The sequence below is a fragment of the Besnoitia besnoiti genome, chromosome VII (genome assembly GCF_002563875.1).
Source record: "Besnoitia besnoiti strain Bb-Ger1 chromosome VII, whole genome shotgun sequence".
Lineage (NCBI taxonomy): Eukaryota > Apicomplexa > Conoidasida > Eucoccidiorida > Sarcocystidae > Besnoitia > Besnoitia besnoiti.
Genome location: NC_042362.1, coordinates 593,241 through 608,041, shown reverse-complemented (window position 1 = coordinate 608,041; position 14,801 = coordinate 593,241). Strand labels below are relative to the sequence as shown.

General features: G+C 57.9%; 2 protein-coding genes across 2 annotated transcripts; one reads left to right on the top strand and one right to left on the bottom strand.

The window, feature by feature from the left end:
* Window positions 1-718: 718 nt before the first annotated feature.
* BESB_076780 (uncharacterized protein) lies at window positions 719-4,336 on the bottom strand (the record flags this gene model as incomplete). The annotated part of the gene is made up of 6 exons (XM_029366039.1): window positions 719-940; window positions 1,327-1,504; window positions 1,837-2,023; window positions 2,190-2,320; window positions 2,727-3,058; window positions 3,410-4,336. 6 exons carry the CDS (start codon window positions 4,334-4,336, stop codon window positions 719-721), a joined length of 1,977 nt encoding a protein of 658 aa, XP_029217470.1.
* A 2,813-nt stretch (window positions 4,337-7,149) lies between these two features.
* BESB_076770 (ankyrin repeat-containing protein) lies at window positions 7,150-12,894 on the top strand (the record flags this gene model as incomplete). Its single annotated transcript, XM_029366038.1, has 8 exons — window positions 7,150-7,915; window positions 8,275-9,075; window positions 9,381-9,470; window positions 9,676-9,869; window positions 10,377-10,511; window positions 10,760-10,856; window positions 11,067-11,188; window positions 11,632-12,894. The coding sequence occupies 8 exons, from the start codon at window positions 7,150-7,152 to the stop codon at window positions 12,892-12,894; spliced, it is 3,468 nt and encodes a 1,155-aa protein (XP_029217469.1).
* Window positions 12,895-14,801: the final 1,907 nt, after the last annotated feature.

Genomic DNA, 14,801 nt, shown 5'->3' with positions numbered 1-14,801 from the left:
CTCCACCCGAGCAACCCGCTCGCGCGGCAGACACAGCGCAGGGGGGGGGGTGGCGACGACAGAGGAGCCGCTCGGCGCCGAAAAAAAAACGGGAAAGACAAAGTATGGCAGTTCCCTCTCCGCAAAGCATTTGCAATAACTTTTGGCCTAGAACGAGAGCCTCCCGCTGCTAAGAGACAGCGCGGTGTCAAGATCGCAGCCCAACCATATTTGCAGACAGCGGATACCCGCCGCGGAGCGGAGCACGTTTAGTGTCTTGTGAAGAGCAAGATTATGTTTCTTTGCGTAAGCAGCCTGTGGCCCTCATACGACCAGCAGTTGTGTGTTAGCTTCCTCGAGACATTCCAAACACAGTTGATGCGGATCCTCTTTGGCGATCATTTGGTCACTGGGTACCGTCAATCTCTCGACTGACGGTACCCAGTGCGCGGGGAGCCGCGGTCTCTCCGTCGTGGCAATTCGTGTGCTTCGAGGACGAAATCAGTCGTTTTTGCGTTTGAATTGCAAATTTCGCGTGATCCCATACCCAATACAGGGAAAACAGAACGAGCAGCGCAGGTCTGAGTTAACAGAGAGGTGACGGGCATCAGTGAACGGGAGCGCCAAAGTGCCTCTCCTCTCTGGATGCATAAGAGGAAATGCATCTCTCTTCCAGATCATTTGCGTTCCTGTCCGCAGTTGAAGCGTGCTTAGCAGAATGCCCGTAGTTGTGTGAATCTTAGTCGATGAGTAGTCCATGCGCACGACCCAGTTGTCTTAGGGCAGCGGCAATGTTGACCATTTTGGTAGCAGAGCAGTCGCGTAGAAAGGAAGTGGCTTCCTTTATTCTCGAGATATCCTCGCGTCCGACTCTAAGCTTGAGGAGAAATCCTGCAGCTGCGCCTCTAAGCGCAGGCCACAGAAGAGGATTTGCGTCTGCTTTATCCAGTAGACAGAATGCCTGGAGGACAATGTCGCGTCGCACGCAAAGAGAGCCAGATAGACGACATGAACTAATTATGTTACTCGTGGAGCAGTGTAACTAATCCGGTTTGTCCTCTACCGCACAACAGCAGAAGCATGGGAAGCGCCGCAGCGGCTGCTGGAGGAAGAATTTGTCGTACGCAGCTATTAAAACAGCCTCAGCACGCACTATTCACCGTGGAGAGCAAAGCGAGTCACCAGGGGCTAGCTTTCAGCCAGAAGAGTTCTTGTATGTTTTGGCGGACTTGGACTTACGCGCCCGCAGGAGACGAGCGCATATGCAACAGCGTGAAGCTCCAAAGAGTTTCAATATAATCTCGGTGTTTCGCGAGGAACTGGCTCGTAGTGCCTTTTACATCGTACCTTCAGGGCAAAGTAGAAGTCTCCGATGGCGTAGCAGTCATCCGCAACTTCTTTCAGAAGCGCATGAGCCTGAGACCGCTCATTTTGCTGCAGACAGAGACATATGGCCTCATCGCAGTCTCCTGTTGCGACGTAGACTCGGCACAGCCAGCGCAAGAAAAGAGGGTCTCTGAGATACCTGAGCGAATAGACACGAAGAACAGCAAAACTAGCATCCGGGCGCGTTCGAAGGCCGGAAAGCACTTTTATCACAAATCGGTTCGCGTGTATCTTCTTGCTCAAGTCACACGGGCATTACCTCAACCCCTTCACCAGGAAAGGCTTTCTCTTTCCTTCCCCTTGATTCGTCGCCGCCGATTTACACGATTGAGAGCCACCCAGAGTTCGCCGTTTGGACTCACACGCCCCACCCAAAGTGGTGCATGAGAAGTGTGGCGGCACGGGAATGCCTGCATGCCATGTCTCGACCGAGGACGACGGACAAACTGAAAACAGAGCTTTCGGGCTTACTCCTCATCATCAATTGCCGAAATCGCAGCTTTCACCTCTTCGTAGCGTCCTTCCTGGCTCAACGCCAGCGCTTTGTTCCACCGATACGAAGGCTCACTGCCGAAATAGGGCTCGAGCCTGCTAGCGTAGGCGAGGGCCGCGTCGTAGTCTTTCCGCAGAAAGTAGTAGTAGAACATGCTCTGCATTCCTCAAGGCACCAGACAGAAGAAGAAACCCAGACGACGTTCCGTCATCCACTGCCCGCCAGCAAGAACTCAGCCGGATCTTACAGCGTATAGTGCGTGCTTATTTCCGTTTTGCGGCGGTGCATTTATATTTATCTTGGGAGAGGGTGAAGCCCATCCGCAGCTTACCCGGAATCGATTCGATTTCTCCATCGGCAGTTCCGACTGTCAGGAACATGTTCTGAGCTTCGCAGATGTGCTGCGCGGAATCGCGCGCTTGTCCCAGGAGCATGAACGCGAGGGCTCGAATAGTGTATTCACTGATAAAGCCGGCAGTCAGCATGCGAGACGCAGCACGTCTTCTAGAACAAAGGCGAAACGGAAGGGCATGACGAAATGTGATGACGCAGCGGCGTCTCTCCCGTTCCGCGGTGCTGAGGCAATCCTCTTCTTGGCGGTGCGTCCTGCGCTTCCTGTCTACAGCCACTTAAGGTGGCTGCTAAGCCCTCGGTTTCACATGGGCGAGGAAGCTCCCATGAGCTTATTTCGGTTTTGCAGGTCACTGCGGCGACAGCGGAATACCAGATAAATCCCCCAGCCTGCTTGACCGGGCATATTTCTGTGTGCTACCGCTACCATACCTGTCCACCTAGGACGAAAGTGTGCTTTATTCACCTGATGCATTCCTTTCCAAATACATAGATTCCGCGTGTGACTCTGGCTTACTTTGCTGTCCTGGGGTCGAAGTCATGCATGAGACTGAACGCAGACTCGTAGTCGCCGGTACGCATATGGAGGAGGGTGAGATTCAGTCTCGCCTCGGGAATAATGCCGATCAGGGCGCGCCAGACTTGGAGGCCCTTTTCTCCCTTCTGGAAGACGCATGCGTTGTGCCTCAGCAGGTCGTTGTGCTGAATGAAGAACGACTCCTCGCGGTCTGCCTCGTGTCCCAGCAAATGGTAGATCTCCATTGCGCTGGAAGCCGCATCTTCTTCGTAGAGGCAGCAGGCTAAAAGATTGGAAGCAACAAGGGATCTCGCGTGGCAACCTTCGTATTCCTGAGCACCCACCCGGCAAAAGAAACTCCAAGCAGCGAAAGCGTTCAGCGAAGAGACTCACAGAGGAAGTTCGAGGCCTCGTACCTTGCGAGGGAATCAGCTTCTGAGGAGGACTCCCCCGACACAAGACTGCGCAGGCGGGAGAACGTGATGAAGTTGTACAGCAGCGACGTTCATACATTGCTGAGCCGGGAACCCCACAAGGCAGTTCTGTGCTGCCACTTCTGTGTCGGCACGCGGTCTGAGACGATACGGACGGAGGCAGCAGTCTTTACTCGTGATCGATGTGGAATCTGGGTGAGAGGAGCCTCCATACACTCCGGGGCTGGGACACAAGTTGACTGGTTTTACCTTTACAAGGCCGCGGGCTATCTCGAACATTTCTCCTTTGAAAGCTGCCATGGCGTAGTATATTTTCAAGGCATGGTATTCTGGATAGGCGGATAAGAGCTTCCGATAGATATCGCAGGCGACATCCGGTCGCCCGCGCATGTACTCCACAGCAGCCGCGGTCATTTGGTCGCGAAAGTCACTTGTGTCCAATGCCTCAAGTTTTCTGTCTAAATCGGGGTCGCTTTCATGGTACGCAATGCACAGCAGGAGGCGGTTTCGTGTTTTGGTGTTCGCTGCCTGCAACGCCTCCTGCTTCGCTTGTGGGAACATATACATGCCGTACAGGCAGATAGCTTTATACAAGTGAAGCTCGCTCTCCTTGTCAGGGGTCAACTCAGACGAGTTGCCCTCATCGTCTCCATCGTCTTCACCATCTTCTTCACGATCAAGAAACTGAGTGTGGACGCCGCTGCTGGGTACGCTCCACTCCTTGCGGGCGCTGCTGCCGTTTGCGGCAGGAGTGCTTCCGGCAGAACCTACACCCTTGCCTTCATCAACATCGCCAGAAGGCTGCAGACTTGCGAGGTCTGAGACACCCGCTCTCTCCCCTACGCTCCCGTGGCCCTCTTCCTGTGAATCTAGACACGATTTCTTCCCGCGTTTGAGAAGTTGATCGCAGCATTTCAGGGCTGCCGAATATAGTCCCGCATGAAAGTAGCAGTACGCGAGCCAGAAGCGCCGTTCTCGGCGCTTGGTTCCCTGCTCCCTCTCGTACTCAAGCAGCGTGATGGCGCCCACGTAATCACGCTTGCGAAGGAATTCCTCCAGAGGCGGTAGCTTGCGCGAGATTAGCTCGCTTGACGAAGGGGCTTCGGAGGAAACAGAGAAAGCTTGCGGCCGAGCCGTCTCCCGCTGCCAACGCACGGCTGTTCCTGGCCTAATCATCTTCACTACGGGTCCTGTTTCAAGGAGTACTTCTCGGAAGTTCGCCCGGCGAATCTTCGAACGGGAGTCGGAGAAAAATCCGAGGCACCGTCGTCGGGGATGCTCAGGCTACACGGAAATGCCGCTCTCCATGCGCCTTGGCTGGCAAACTAGGATTTCTTTCGTCTCTAGGCAGCTACACTAACTTCTACGACGACTCTAGCCGTTGCAAGGAGCAGACACGCGATAATATCAGCCAGCAGAACAAGCAGACCGCGAGGTGCTGCCAACGGGAAGGAATGCCCGCTGTCGCCGTTGGAAACACCACTCCGAGAAAGGCGTGAAATACTCGTGGATAAGGAGGATTCTCGTGTTTCAGCTGCCTCAAGCACGGTAGTGGACCGCGAATCCTCACGAGATGAGGCGTTTCCACTACTGCGCCGGTTTGCTGACGGCAAGCGCCGGAATGACTTGACGAGTGCGGCCTGTGCGGCACATCCAGAGACGGCTCAGGCACACCGAACGCGGGCGCTGCTCCTTTTGTTTTTCCAAGATGAGCCAGTATCAGAGCGACAGGCCACTTGCTAAACAGGAGCCGTCAACACCCACGAATAGTCGGCCTCCAATGCTAAAGAACTGCGTCTGCCAGCGGCTACGCTGCCGTCTGGAGTCATCCGCTCGCGTTGACATATCAGAAAGCCCTCTAGTCAGGCTTCGCGTGCTGGCAGGCGGTTCTGTGGCTCGCTTTCTCCTGTGCCGCTCTGTTTACAGCTGGGCTCCCTTCATCGCCTGCGACCTGTGAGGACAGAGCAGCAGAGCCGTGGCGGGGGCCGCCGGCAACGTTCCGCGTCTGTTCACGACGTGCACGCCGTATCGCTTTGCTATGATCTCGCGGAAACGGGGGATTTTCTGTCTGGGCGCTGCAAAGGGAAGACACACCGGGGCCCAGCAAGGTGTGTTTGGGAAATGTAGAACCGGCCGGCACCACTGCGGCAGAGGGGAGAGAGGTGGTGCACCGAGATTCTCACTTTCACGAGGCGACTTGGGTTGTGTCAGCCTCAAAAACGTCGGGTGCTCTGGAATTTGTAGTGGCGATCCCGGCAGCGTCGGCGCGCGAAAGCTTGACTCGTCACGCGACCCCTGCAGACCGACACAGGCACGCTCAGCTGGCGCCGTCCCCACTGCGTCAGACTCTGGCTCGTGTGTGCCGGCAGCGACTCCCGCGGCAGCTCATCTTCTCCACCGTTCCTTCCCCGCGCCCGCCACCCGCTGTCAACATGAGGTCGGCAACGAGGCTCGGAACGCCTCGTTGCCGCCTTCGTGTCCACATGAATACGAGAAAGCGTCGGGAGAAAGCGGGTTCGCCTCCGTCACGCCGTGAAGCCTCACAATTCCGAGCCTGTCAGTTCCTCGTGACAGAATTCGCGGCGCCGCAGGCACGGCGTCACGCGGCGGCGACCCTCCTCCTCCTCCCTCGTCGTGCTGCCCTGGGAGGCGGGCACTGCCGCGAGGAACTGGCGAATTCTGCTCCATTCTCCCCTGTTTTAGGTCGATTGCCGGCGCATCCTGCGTTCTGCCGACCCCGAAGCGCTGCGAGAAAGACGCGCTTCGCTAGCGCGAGTCGGTTCGCGCGCTCGTCGTCCGCAGCGGAGGGCTCTCTGAACCTCCCACCCGCAACACTTGCCAGTCTGCGCAGAGTTGCAGGGCCCCGGCCATGACGACACACTCCCATCCGGAACCTCCGAAGTTGATGCATGTGTGCGTTCGCCGCCCGCTTTCTCGGAAGGCGGTCGACTGAACGGACAGTAGTCTCTTGTCTGGCAACGACTCTTGTTTATCTTCGATTGCTGCGGCTGCGTCCATGTTTTCGTGCGGACACCGTATTCAGTGGTTCTGCGTCCTCTCCTCTGCGCAACGCTGAAGGCGCAAAGCAAACAGCCCCTCCACTGGAACTGCAGGTGCTGCGTAGTTCTGTCTTCCGCGATCTGCACTCGGTCAAGGCACCGAACTGGACCGCGGAACGCGGTCCTCCCCCGACTCCGTTTTGTAAAAGTTTTGAAATACTTTCTCTAGCCGCACCCATCCTTCTCTCGTGCCCCCCTGTCGCACTTTTTCCAAGTCCGCCGACAAGCTCGCTATCGACTTGCAAGCCGAAGCATTCAGATTTCCCCTTCTCGCGCGGAGTCTATAGCTTGTAAGTCAGGTCCTCTCGAGTCCACGGGAACCATAAGAAACTCCTGCTCTCCGAGAAGAGCCGACAGCCCGTTCGACGCCAGCGCTCTGGTTCAGGCGTGAGACCGCTGGCCTCCTTGCTTTTCAGATGCAGTTGATGTACCCTGGAGACAACGCACACGCATGTCACCCAGCCCCAGCCTGGCTTCTGTCGTGCCCCTCTGTTCTGCCTCTACACTCTATTCCGGAAGGCTCTGCAACTACTCAGCGTGCTTCTTCGCTCCTGAGGAGGTCACCCGATCGTGCCTCATCCGGAGTTCTCAACTTCCGCGTCACAGAAGGCGTCCATTTCCTCCCTGCGTAGTCTTCGCGGCCGTCGTCTCCCGCTCTTCCCTTGGCTCTGGCTGCGCTCTTCCCTTCGCTCTGGCTGCGCTCTTCCCTTCGCTCCCGTCGCTCCTTCAGCCTGCCGGTTTGTCTCCGCGAGCGGGTGTCGGCGCCGTAGCATCTCACGTCGTGAGGCCCGCTACTGCGTCTTCAGAGGCTGCCAGGGACTCTTTCGGGCTCGACGACCGCCGTCGCGCTTGGCGCGGCACCAGTGTCTCTCCAGGCATCCCTGCTCGCGTTTCCGCGTGTTTTCCGTCCCTCCTCGCGCCGCGAACGCCATGCCAAACCGCACGGAAGAGGCCGCCGCGTCTCGCGCGACCTTCTCTTCTGCGTGCAAGAAGGATGGGAATTCTGCGGCGGCGGATCTTTCGCCCGCGTCGGTGAAGTCGTCGCAGAAGACGCTTCTGGTCTTCTCCTCGGGTCACGCCCCCTCCTCCCCGACCGCCGCGACAGAGGTTGAGGGGCGGCGCGCGTCGCCCTCGGCTTCGCGGCTGCACGCGGCCTCCCCTCCCGCTGCGTCTTTCCCTGCGCCGGAGGAGGCGCAGGCGGCGCCGGCCTTCACCGCGCCTTCAGACGCAGACCTCGCGGAGGCGCTCCTGCTCAACGGGTACCGTCTCTCTGAAGACACTGCGGGCGACAACGACTTCACGTTTCCCCTCGACTTCCAGACGCCGCTGAACTACGAGATCTACTCCTTCATCTCCCAGTGTCTGAACGCCGCCCAGCTGAAGCAGCCGCTCGCGGCACGCGACGACGCCGCGGCGCTTCAGCCGGAAGGAGGCGCGGCGGCCAAGGGCCTCGCCGCCGCTGTGTCGCCGGCGCTCCCCGCGAACGGCCGCGACCGCCGCGCCGCCGAGGGCGACAAGAACAAGGAGAGAAAGGGCGAGCAGGAGCGGAAGAAGGGAGGCGCGGCGAAGGACGACGGGGGCGACGGCGCATGGCCAAGGCTCGCCGCCGCCGGCCGCCAGAAGGGCGGAAAGAAGAAGGGCACGGCGGAGGGAGACAGCGGCGTCCGCAAGCAGTGGAAGAAGAAGGAGGCGACTGGTGAGCAGAGCCTGAGCGAACTTGGTCGGGAGGATTCGTCGCACACACCTTGGCGTGCTCAGATAGAGGACGCCCGAAAGCATCCCCGTGTCCCCCGCCCACTCGGTTCGCTAGGTTTTCGGGGAGCGGCGGGAGGGGAGGCCGCAGCTCGCGAGCCACGCCTCAGGGCGAAGAAGGGCAGTGCCCCTGGCTGTGCGTGCGTATCGCCTGCTGCAGCCTCGAGGTGCCACAGCTTTTCGCTTTTTGTCTTCCCGCGCAGGTGCGAGCGCGTTTGACGGGGGGTGTCTGGTGCGAGGCCTCACTTGTGCGCTCCGTTCTTGTCTGTGTGGTGCGCGCGTCAGATTCTTCCACGGTGGCAGACCAGGCGCCGCGCCTCTCGACGCCGGCCGAGCCAGGCGCGTCGTCTCGGGCCTCTTCGCCGCAGTCGCAGACCGCGGCCTCGGGGTCGCTGCCCTCGCCGTCCGCGTCGTCTTCGGCGCCGTCGCCTCCGGCTCCAGCCGCGGGCGCGCTGCCGTCGAGCGGCGTGCGGGCGCCCCCGGGTCTCTCAGGGCCGGATGTGAACACGGCGCTGCTGCGGGCGGCGTTTTTGGGTCGCGAAGACATCGTGGATCTGTGTCTGAAGCGCGGCGGAGACGTGTCTTTCTCGGACCGCGTGGGACGGACGGCGCTGCACTACGGCGCGGCGACTGGGATTGAGAAGATCGTCCGGAAGCTGCTCGAGGGGGCGGGAGCGAAGAACATCAACAAGCGCGACCGGAAGCACTGGACGCCGCTGCTCATCGCCGTCACCAAGACTCACGTCGCGTGCGTCCGCCTGCTCCTCGAGAAGGGCGCGGACGTGAGCGCGACGCTGTGTCACCGCTGCGCGCCCTGCCGAAGCGCCGCGGCGAAGGCGGAGGCCGCCGACACAGGTCCCGAACGCGCGGAAGAAGGGCAGACTGCCAAAGAGGCGGCCGCCGCCGAGCCGCGAAAGACGACTGCGGAGGGCGCGACCAAGGCCGAGTCTCCCAAGAACGCGAAACATCCCGACGGAAAAGTGATGCTCCCCGCCGCAAGCGACGCCGAAGGCCCTGTGCAAACCTGGAGCGCGGCGATTCACTTTGCGGCCATAAAGGGCAGCATCGAAATCTCGCAGCTGCTTCTTGACCACGGCGCGAGCGGTGAGCGAAGCCCCGCAAACACACGCTCTTTCCTCTCCGGTCGCTTCCTGCAGATACATCCTCTCAGCGCAAACAACAGAGGAGAGTTTTCATTTTCAAAGAGCCAGAAGAGACGTCTGTATTCGTTTTCTATATTCCTCTTGTGAGGGGAGGGGGGGCGGGGGGTGTGGACGTTGGGCTCTGGAGCATCGTCCTCTCGTCCTCGCTCCGCTCACCCATTCTCTGCGGCGTCGTCGCTCCTTTCCCGCCTTTTCGTCGCGTGATTCCCATCTTTCTCCTTCTCTGTTGCTGTTTTTTCGTCTCAGTGAATGACCTCGACAGCGACAAGCGGCCTCCTCTGCACTACGCGGCCTGTCGCGACAACTCGCAGTATGTCTCGTGGCTTCTCGCTCGCGGTAAGTTCACGGTTCCTCTCGATGTCGCGGTCTTCTGCGCGGCTTTTCTTTTTCCGACCTGCCTGCCGGCGCCTTCGTCCTCTGCGTGGATGTTCCTGACCAGCCCAGTCTCCTCTTTTTTTCTCCTTGTGTCGCGGAAGTTCTTTTCCTGCATCTGCCGCGCCGTCGCATCCTCCTCCACGGCTTCGCGTCTTTTTTTTCTCAGGTGCCCGTCTGGATCTCTTTGATGTCAACGGCCGCAGCGCGCTGCATGCGGCGGCGATGAAGGGACAGCTTCAGAACGCACAGAGCATCCTCGAGGCCGCGGACCCCGCAACTGCCTTGACGCTGCTGAAAAAGAAAGACACATGGGACATCACCCCTGTGCAGCTCGCCAAACTGCACGGCCAAAATGGAGCCGTGAGTCAACACTCAACAGTTCTCCAGCTCCGTCTCTACATATATATATGTACACGTATATCTATACATATTTGTATATATATATATATATATACATATGTGTATATGTATGTGCATGTATGTATGCATATATTCTCGTGTGTGTGCATATCTGTGTATATGCAGCGCGCGATGCGCTGAGAGACAGGTTTGGACGCAGTAGCTCTTTTAGCGAGGTGCTTGTGGTGCTTATTTTTCGTTTCGTGACAGCATGCATTGCACTTTTTCTTTTCTCGCACGCCAAATGTGTACGCGACGGCGGAGGCAGCGTCGCCTGTGTGTGCGGAGGAGCCTGCGGGTGCCGTGGGGGGCTCGGGGTCCACGAAGCCTCATTCCGGGCTATTCGCCCATACATGCAAATATATATATATATATATATATATATATGACTTTTTTCTGTGTATACAGCTGCGCACCGACCTGCGTGTCCTTTTTGACTTTTTTTTCTTTTTTTCCCGTTTCCCGCAGTATTTGCTGCTCAAGTCCTACGCAGATCAACTGGAGGCGTCCCTCGGGCCGCTCGCGCCGGTGCTGGAGCTCGAGAACGCCGACGCAGTTCTGCTCAGCCAAACCATCACTGAGGTGCTAGCCACCGGCATGCAGGTACGGGCTCTTCAAAATTGAAAAAATGTTCTTCTCCTTCAGCAACACGAACTCACCGAGCAGGCGACTTGCAGCTGATGTAGCCTCCGCTCCTCATTGCTGCGTATCTGTGTATCTCCCATGTCCATCTCTTCTACCTCTCTGGGTATCTTGCCCTCGAAATATATATATATATATATCTGCCTAAATCTCTCGATGTGCGACTTCCATTGATGTATTTACGATACTCCTGCTGCGGTTTTTTTCAGGAAGTGAAGAAGAACAAACTCGAGAGAGCTGTCGCACGTCTCGGCACAGTGACCTGTCTCAAGGCTTACCAGAAGACCATGATGATTCAAAGCATGGGTAGGTTTCAATTTTTTCTTTTTTGTCCGTTTATTTGCGCGTATCAGTGCAGTCCCAGCACGCCAGAAAGACTTGCCTCCCGCTTTCTGCTCGACCTCTGTCTTCTTTCTTGAGTCTTCTGGCCTTTTTGGCCCTTCTCTCGTGCGTGAACCGCCGCCCTCGCCGCGTGAAGAGACACGACTGATGCTGACTGTGTCTCTTTTTCTTCAGGAGGAATGCTTGTCGCAGACGGGAGTAGGCCGAAGACTGCGGGCGGCGTTTTCTTTACGCTGCTGCGCGAGATGGCTCGCCAGGGCGAAATCACGCGCGAAGACATCATCTACATTGAGATGGTGAGTTCACAGACGCAGTCGGTGTTTAACCCTGAACTCTCTCTGTCGCTCGTCGCATGGAGGACGTTTGAGTCTCCATGATCCTTCCTGCCGCTCGGTTCGTGCGACGGCGAACCCAGAATCATTCACGTGAAACCATGCATACGCGCATATTTACAGTTAAGGACTCATACGCTTCCTTGTTCGTTCTCGATAGGCGCATATGCACCAATCTGTATCTCCGCTTTTTCGTTGTGTGTGCCTTTGCGGAGATGCGCACGCCTCTTCTGCCTTCGAGCTTATTCCGAACTGAAAATGGTCTGTAGTTATTTCCTCCCTTTGCAAATAAATTAAAACTTAAAAGCTAATATTGACTTCTAAAAACGCGTCCCTCCTCCGTTAGACGCTGAGTGTGTCTGTGTGAGTCTTGGGTTTTTCGCGTGTGTTGACGCCTGCCTTCTCAGGAGGACGGCGAAGCGAAGAAGGCGCTGCGCCGTCGCGCGAGACAGAAGCAGACTGTGGCGGCGGACGCCGCCTTGCAGACTGCGCGTCCTGCGTCCGCGGCGCGAGGCCAAACGCGGCGCGCACAGACTGCGAGTTCCGCGGCGGGCGGCAGCGCAGCCGATGCATGGGCGTCTCGTGCACCGGCGACTGAGCGAGCCGCGGGCGTTGGCGGCGGAGTGTCGGCGCCTGCTGCAACTGCGAAGAAGCCGCAGAAGAAGGGCGCGGCTGCGCCGTCGCTGAGCCCTGTGGGCATTTTCCTCTCGTCTTCCGCGCCGGGAGCGTCGGCTGCTGCGTCGTCGCAGGGGAACGCCGCGAAAGTGCGGCCAGGCAGCGCGGCCTCCTCCAAGAGAAGCGGGGCGTCGGGGTGTACGTACACCCCGCTGGCGCAGGCGATCAGCGCGGAGCGCCTGCTGACGACCGGCGGCAGCAGCGGCGGCAACTCTCCGCAGCAGACGCCGACGCATTTCCCCTCGCTTGGCTCGTTCATGGGCGCCGGGCAAGCGCAGCAGAGCGGCTTCTTCCCGTTTTCCATGTACCCCATGTACCCGCTGTGGCCCGTTGGGTTCCCCACGCCTCTCTCTCCGCCGCCAATCATGGGCGCCCGCCTCGCGACCAGTAAGGGTGACGAGGGCGCGGCCTTCTTCTCGAATCCGACCTTCTTCTCCCAGGGTGGCGCCGTTGCCAACGCGCCGCTCCACGAAGACAGAAGGGAGCGGAAGAAGAACGCACAAGTCGTCGGATTCACCTCCTTCTACCCCGGCGGCCACCCTAACGTCTTCGGTGCGCCAAGCGCCCCTGGGGTGTACGTACACCAGAACCGGGAGGAGCAGGACGCGAGGAGCGGGGGAAAGGACAAGAAGAAAGCTCGCGCGCCGGGCAAGAAGTGGGGCAGCGCCGAGGAGAAGAAGGAGGCAGTCACAGCATCCAGAAAGGAGCCGGTCGTCGAAGACCGCACGCAGCCGCAGAAAACGCAGAAACCGCAGAACGACGGCGGAAACAAGTGGAAGAACGTGCCGCCGCACGTGCGCGCACCCAAGGCGCCTGAGGCGAAGGAGCCCGCGCGCGAGCAGCGCGAAGGCGCGTGGAAGACCAAGGGCGGGCGAGCCGACGAGAAGAACGAGGCTGCAGCGAAAGCCAGAAATGCGGGCGCCTCAGCCCGCGGAAGCATGCGCGGAGGACGCGGCGGCGGAGCTGCGCGAGGCGGCCGCAGAAACCACGAGTGAGGCGTGACAGACTATGTGCAACTTCTCGGGAGGAAAAGTGTCTCTGCAAGGCACGGTGCTGAGCTCGCGAGCCCTCGACCGAGAAGAAGGAGCGCGAGCCGCCCGATGGGAGCATGCGAAGGAGAGAGAAAAACTCCAGACCCTAAACCAAAAAAAAAAGTCGCAGAGGAGGGGGTCGGGGGGGGAGGGGGGAGAAGGAAGGGAGGAGGGGGACGGGCGGGCGAGGAGGGGGGAGGAGGATGGCAGTGAGAGAGGCTCACGCCTGCCGGAGCGGAGCCGGGAGCTTCTCGATCCTTGTCTTGTTTGCTGGATGTCACACGGGTCCTGTTTTGAAACCTGTGAAGAATTCCATTCCATCTTTTTCTTGTCGCGTCGAGGCCGCCTCGTCAAGCAGCGACAGAGAAGAAGCGAAGAGAAGGCGCAGAGCGGAGGCTCTGTTCCTCTCTTCACTCCGCGCTCATGAGCTTTGGCAGTCTTTTTGGAATGCCTCTTGTCGTTCGTGCAAGCGGGAGCAAACGAGCGGCGGAGCGTTGCATGCGCACACCTGTATACGTACAGCTGTGAGCTCGCGTTACGGCTGAAAAGATTTTCCCTTGTATATCCAAATTGTGAACAGAACCTCGTTGTTTGCTCAAATCTAAAGTTACCTTCCTTTTTTTCCTGCTGTGAACGAATGCCGAGCAACAGACGGCCGCGGGAACAAAAAAATACAGCACACAAAGAGGTGGTAATCACAAAAACTATTGAGATATGTATTTATTTTTTTCGTATTTGTACAGAAAGCAGTCTAAGGGCGAGAGGTCGATACGGGAGACACAGGCAAATAAGATCAGAGAGCGACACGCGTACCGCCAGGGGGACAAGCAGCTATGCAACCCAAGAAGTCATATGCACACGTACATATAAATATACATATAAATATACATACATATATATTTGTATGTATACATATATATATATATATATATGTATACATACGGGGCACAGAGTTGTAGCGTGCGTCATCTCTAAGGCGGTCTCCGCCCGCAGGTCCTCTCGAGCTCAGCGGGTGGATTTTGGCGTGTGTGCAGATACTTTTATGTTTACCCTGCGCGACAGAGTTGCTGCCTTTGGGCAACCCTAAACACTGGAAGGAGTGTCTCGAGCCTGCTACAGCCCACGGAGAAGTCTGCAGAGGCCTCAGTTCGAGTGCTTTTTGAAAAACAACGCGCAGTTCGAGGGGTCGAGTGTCCCCCCCGGTTGCTCCAGAAGATGTCAAACCGGAAATGAGACTCGTGTTTGTTTAGACAGCACACCACCCGCCAGCGCGGTATGAACCGCTTCGAACTTTTCTCCCTCTGCGCACCGAGTCTCATTCTGCGCCCTCGTTCTAGCCTCGCAAATGCATATTCACAACACGCAAGCAGCCTCCCCCATTCTGAGCTCTGCTTCAGGGGAAGAGAAAGAAGTGCGGAACATTTCGGTGCGTGCGCGGATTGGATCGCATCCCGTCCTCCCCAGCACTTTGGCACGCCCGCAGAAGCGACGCCATCTCAATCCTGACCGTGATAATTGCGTAGCTAGAGTGTCCATGGGGCCTCTGTCTGTTTGTGGACTCTTTTCTAAAGCTTTGAGTGCGGAGAGCGAGCTGCCACAGAGCCTCTTTGGGGAGGCACACGACGCCAAACTCCCGCGTGTGCAGTGATTTTCAAGAGCCGTTTCGCAAATCGAGAGAAAGCAGTGAGCGGGTCGTGAGCGGCAAGTTCGCAAAGTTTGCAGACTGTGGAGCACAGAGAGGAGAAACGGAATATTCAAGAGGAGCGCCAAAGGTTTTGAAGATTTATACATATACGCCGCCCGTGTATGTACAATCACGGCAAGTCTACATCTACACATCTGTGCAAATATACAAATATATAGATATACAT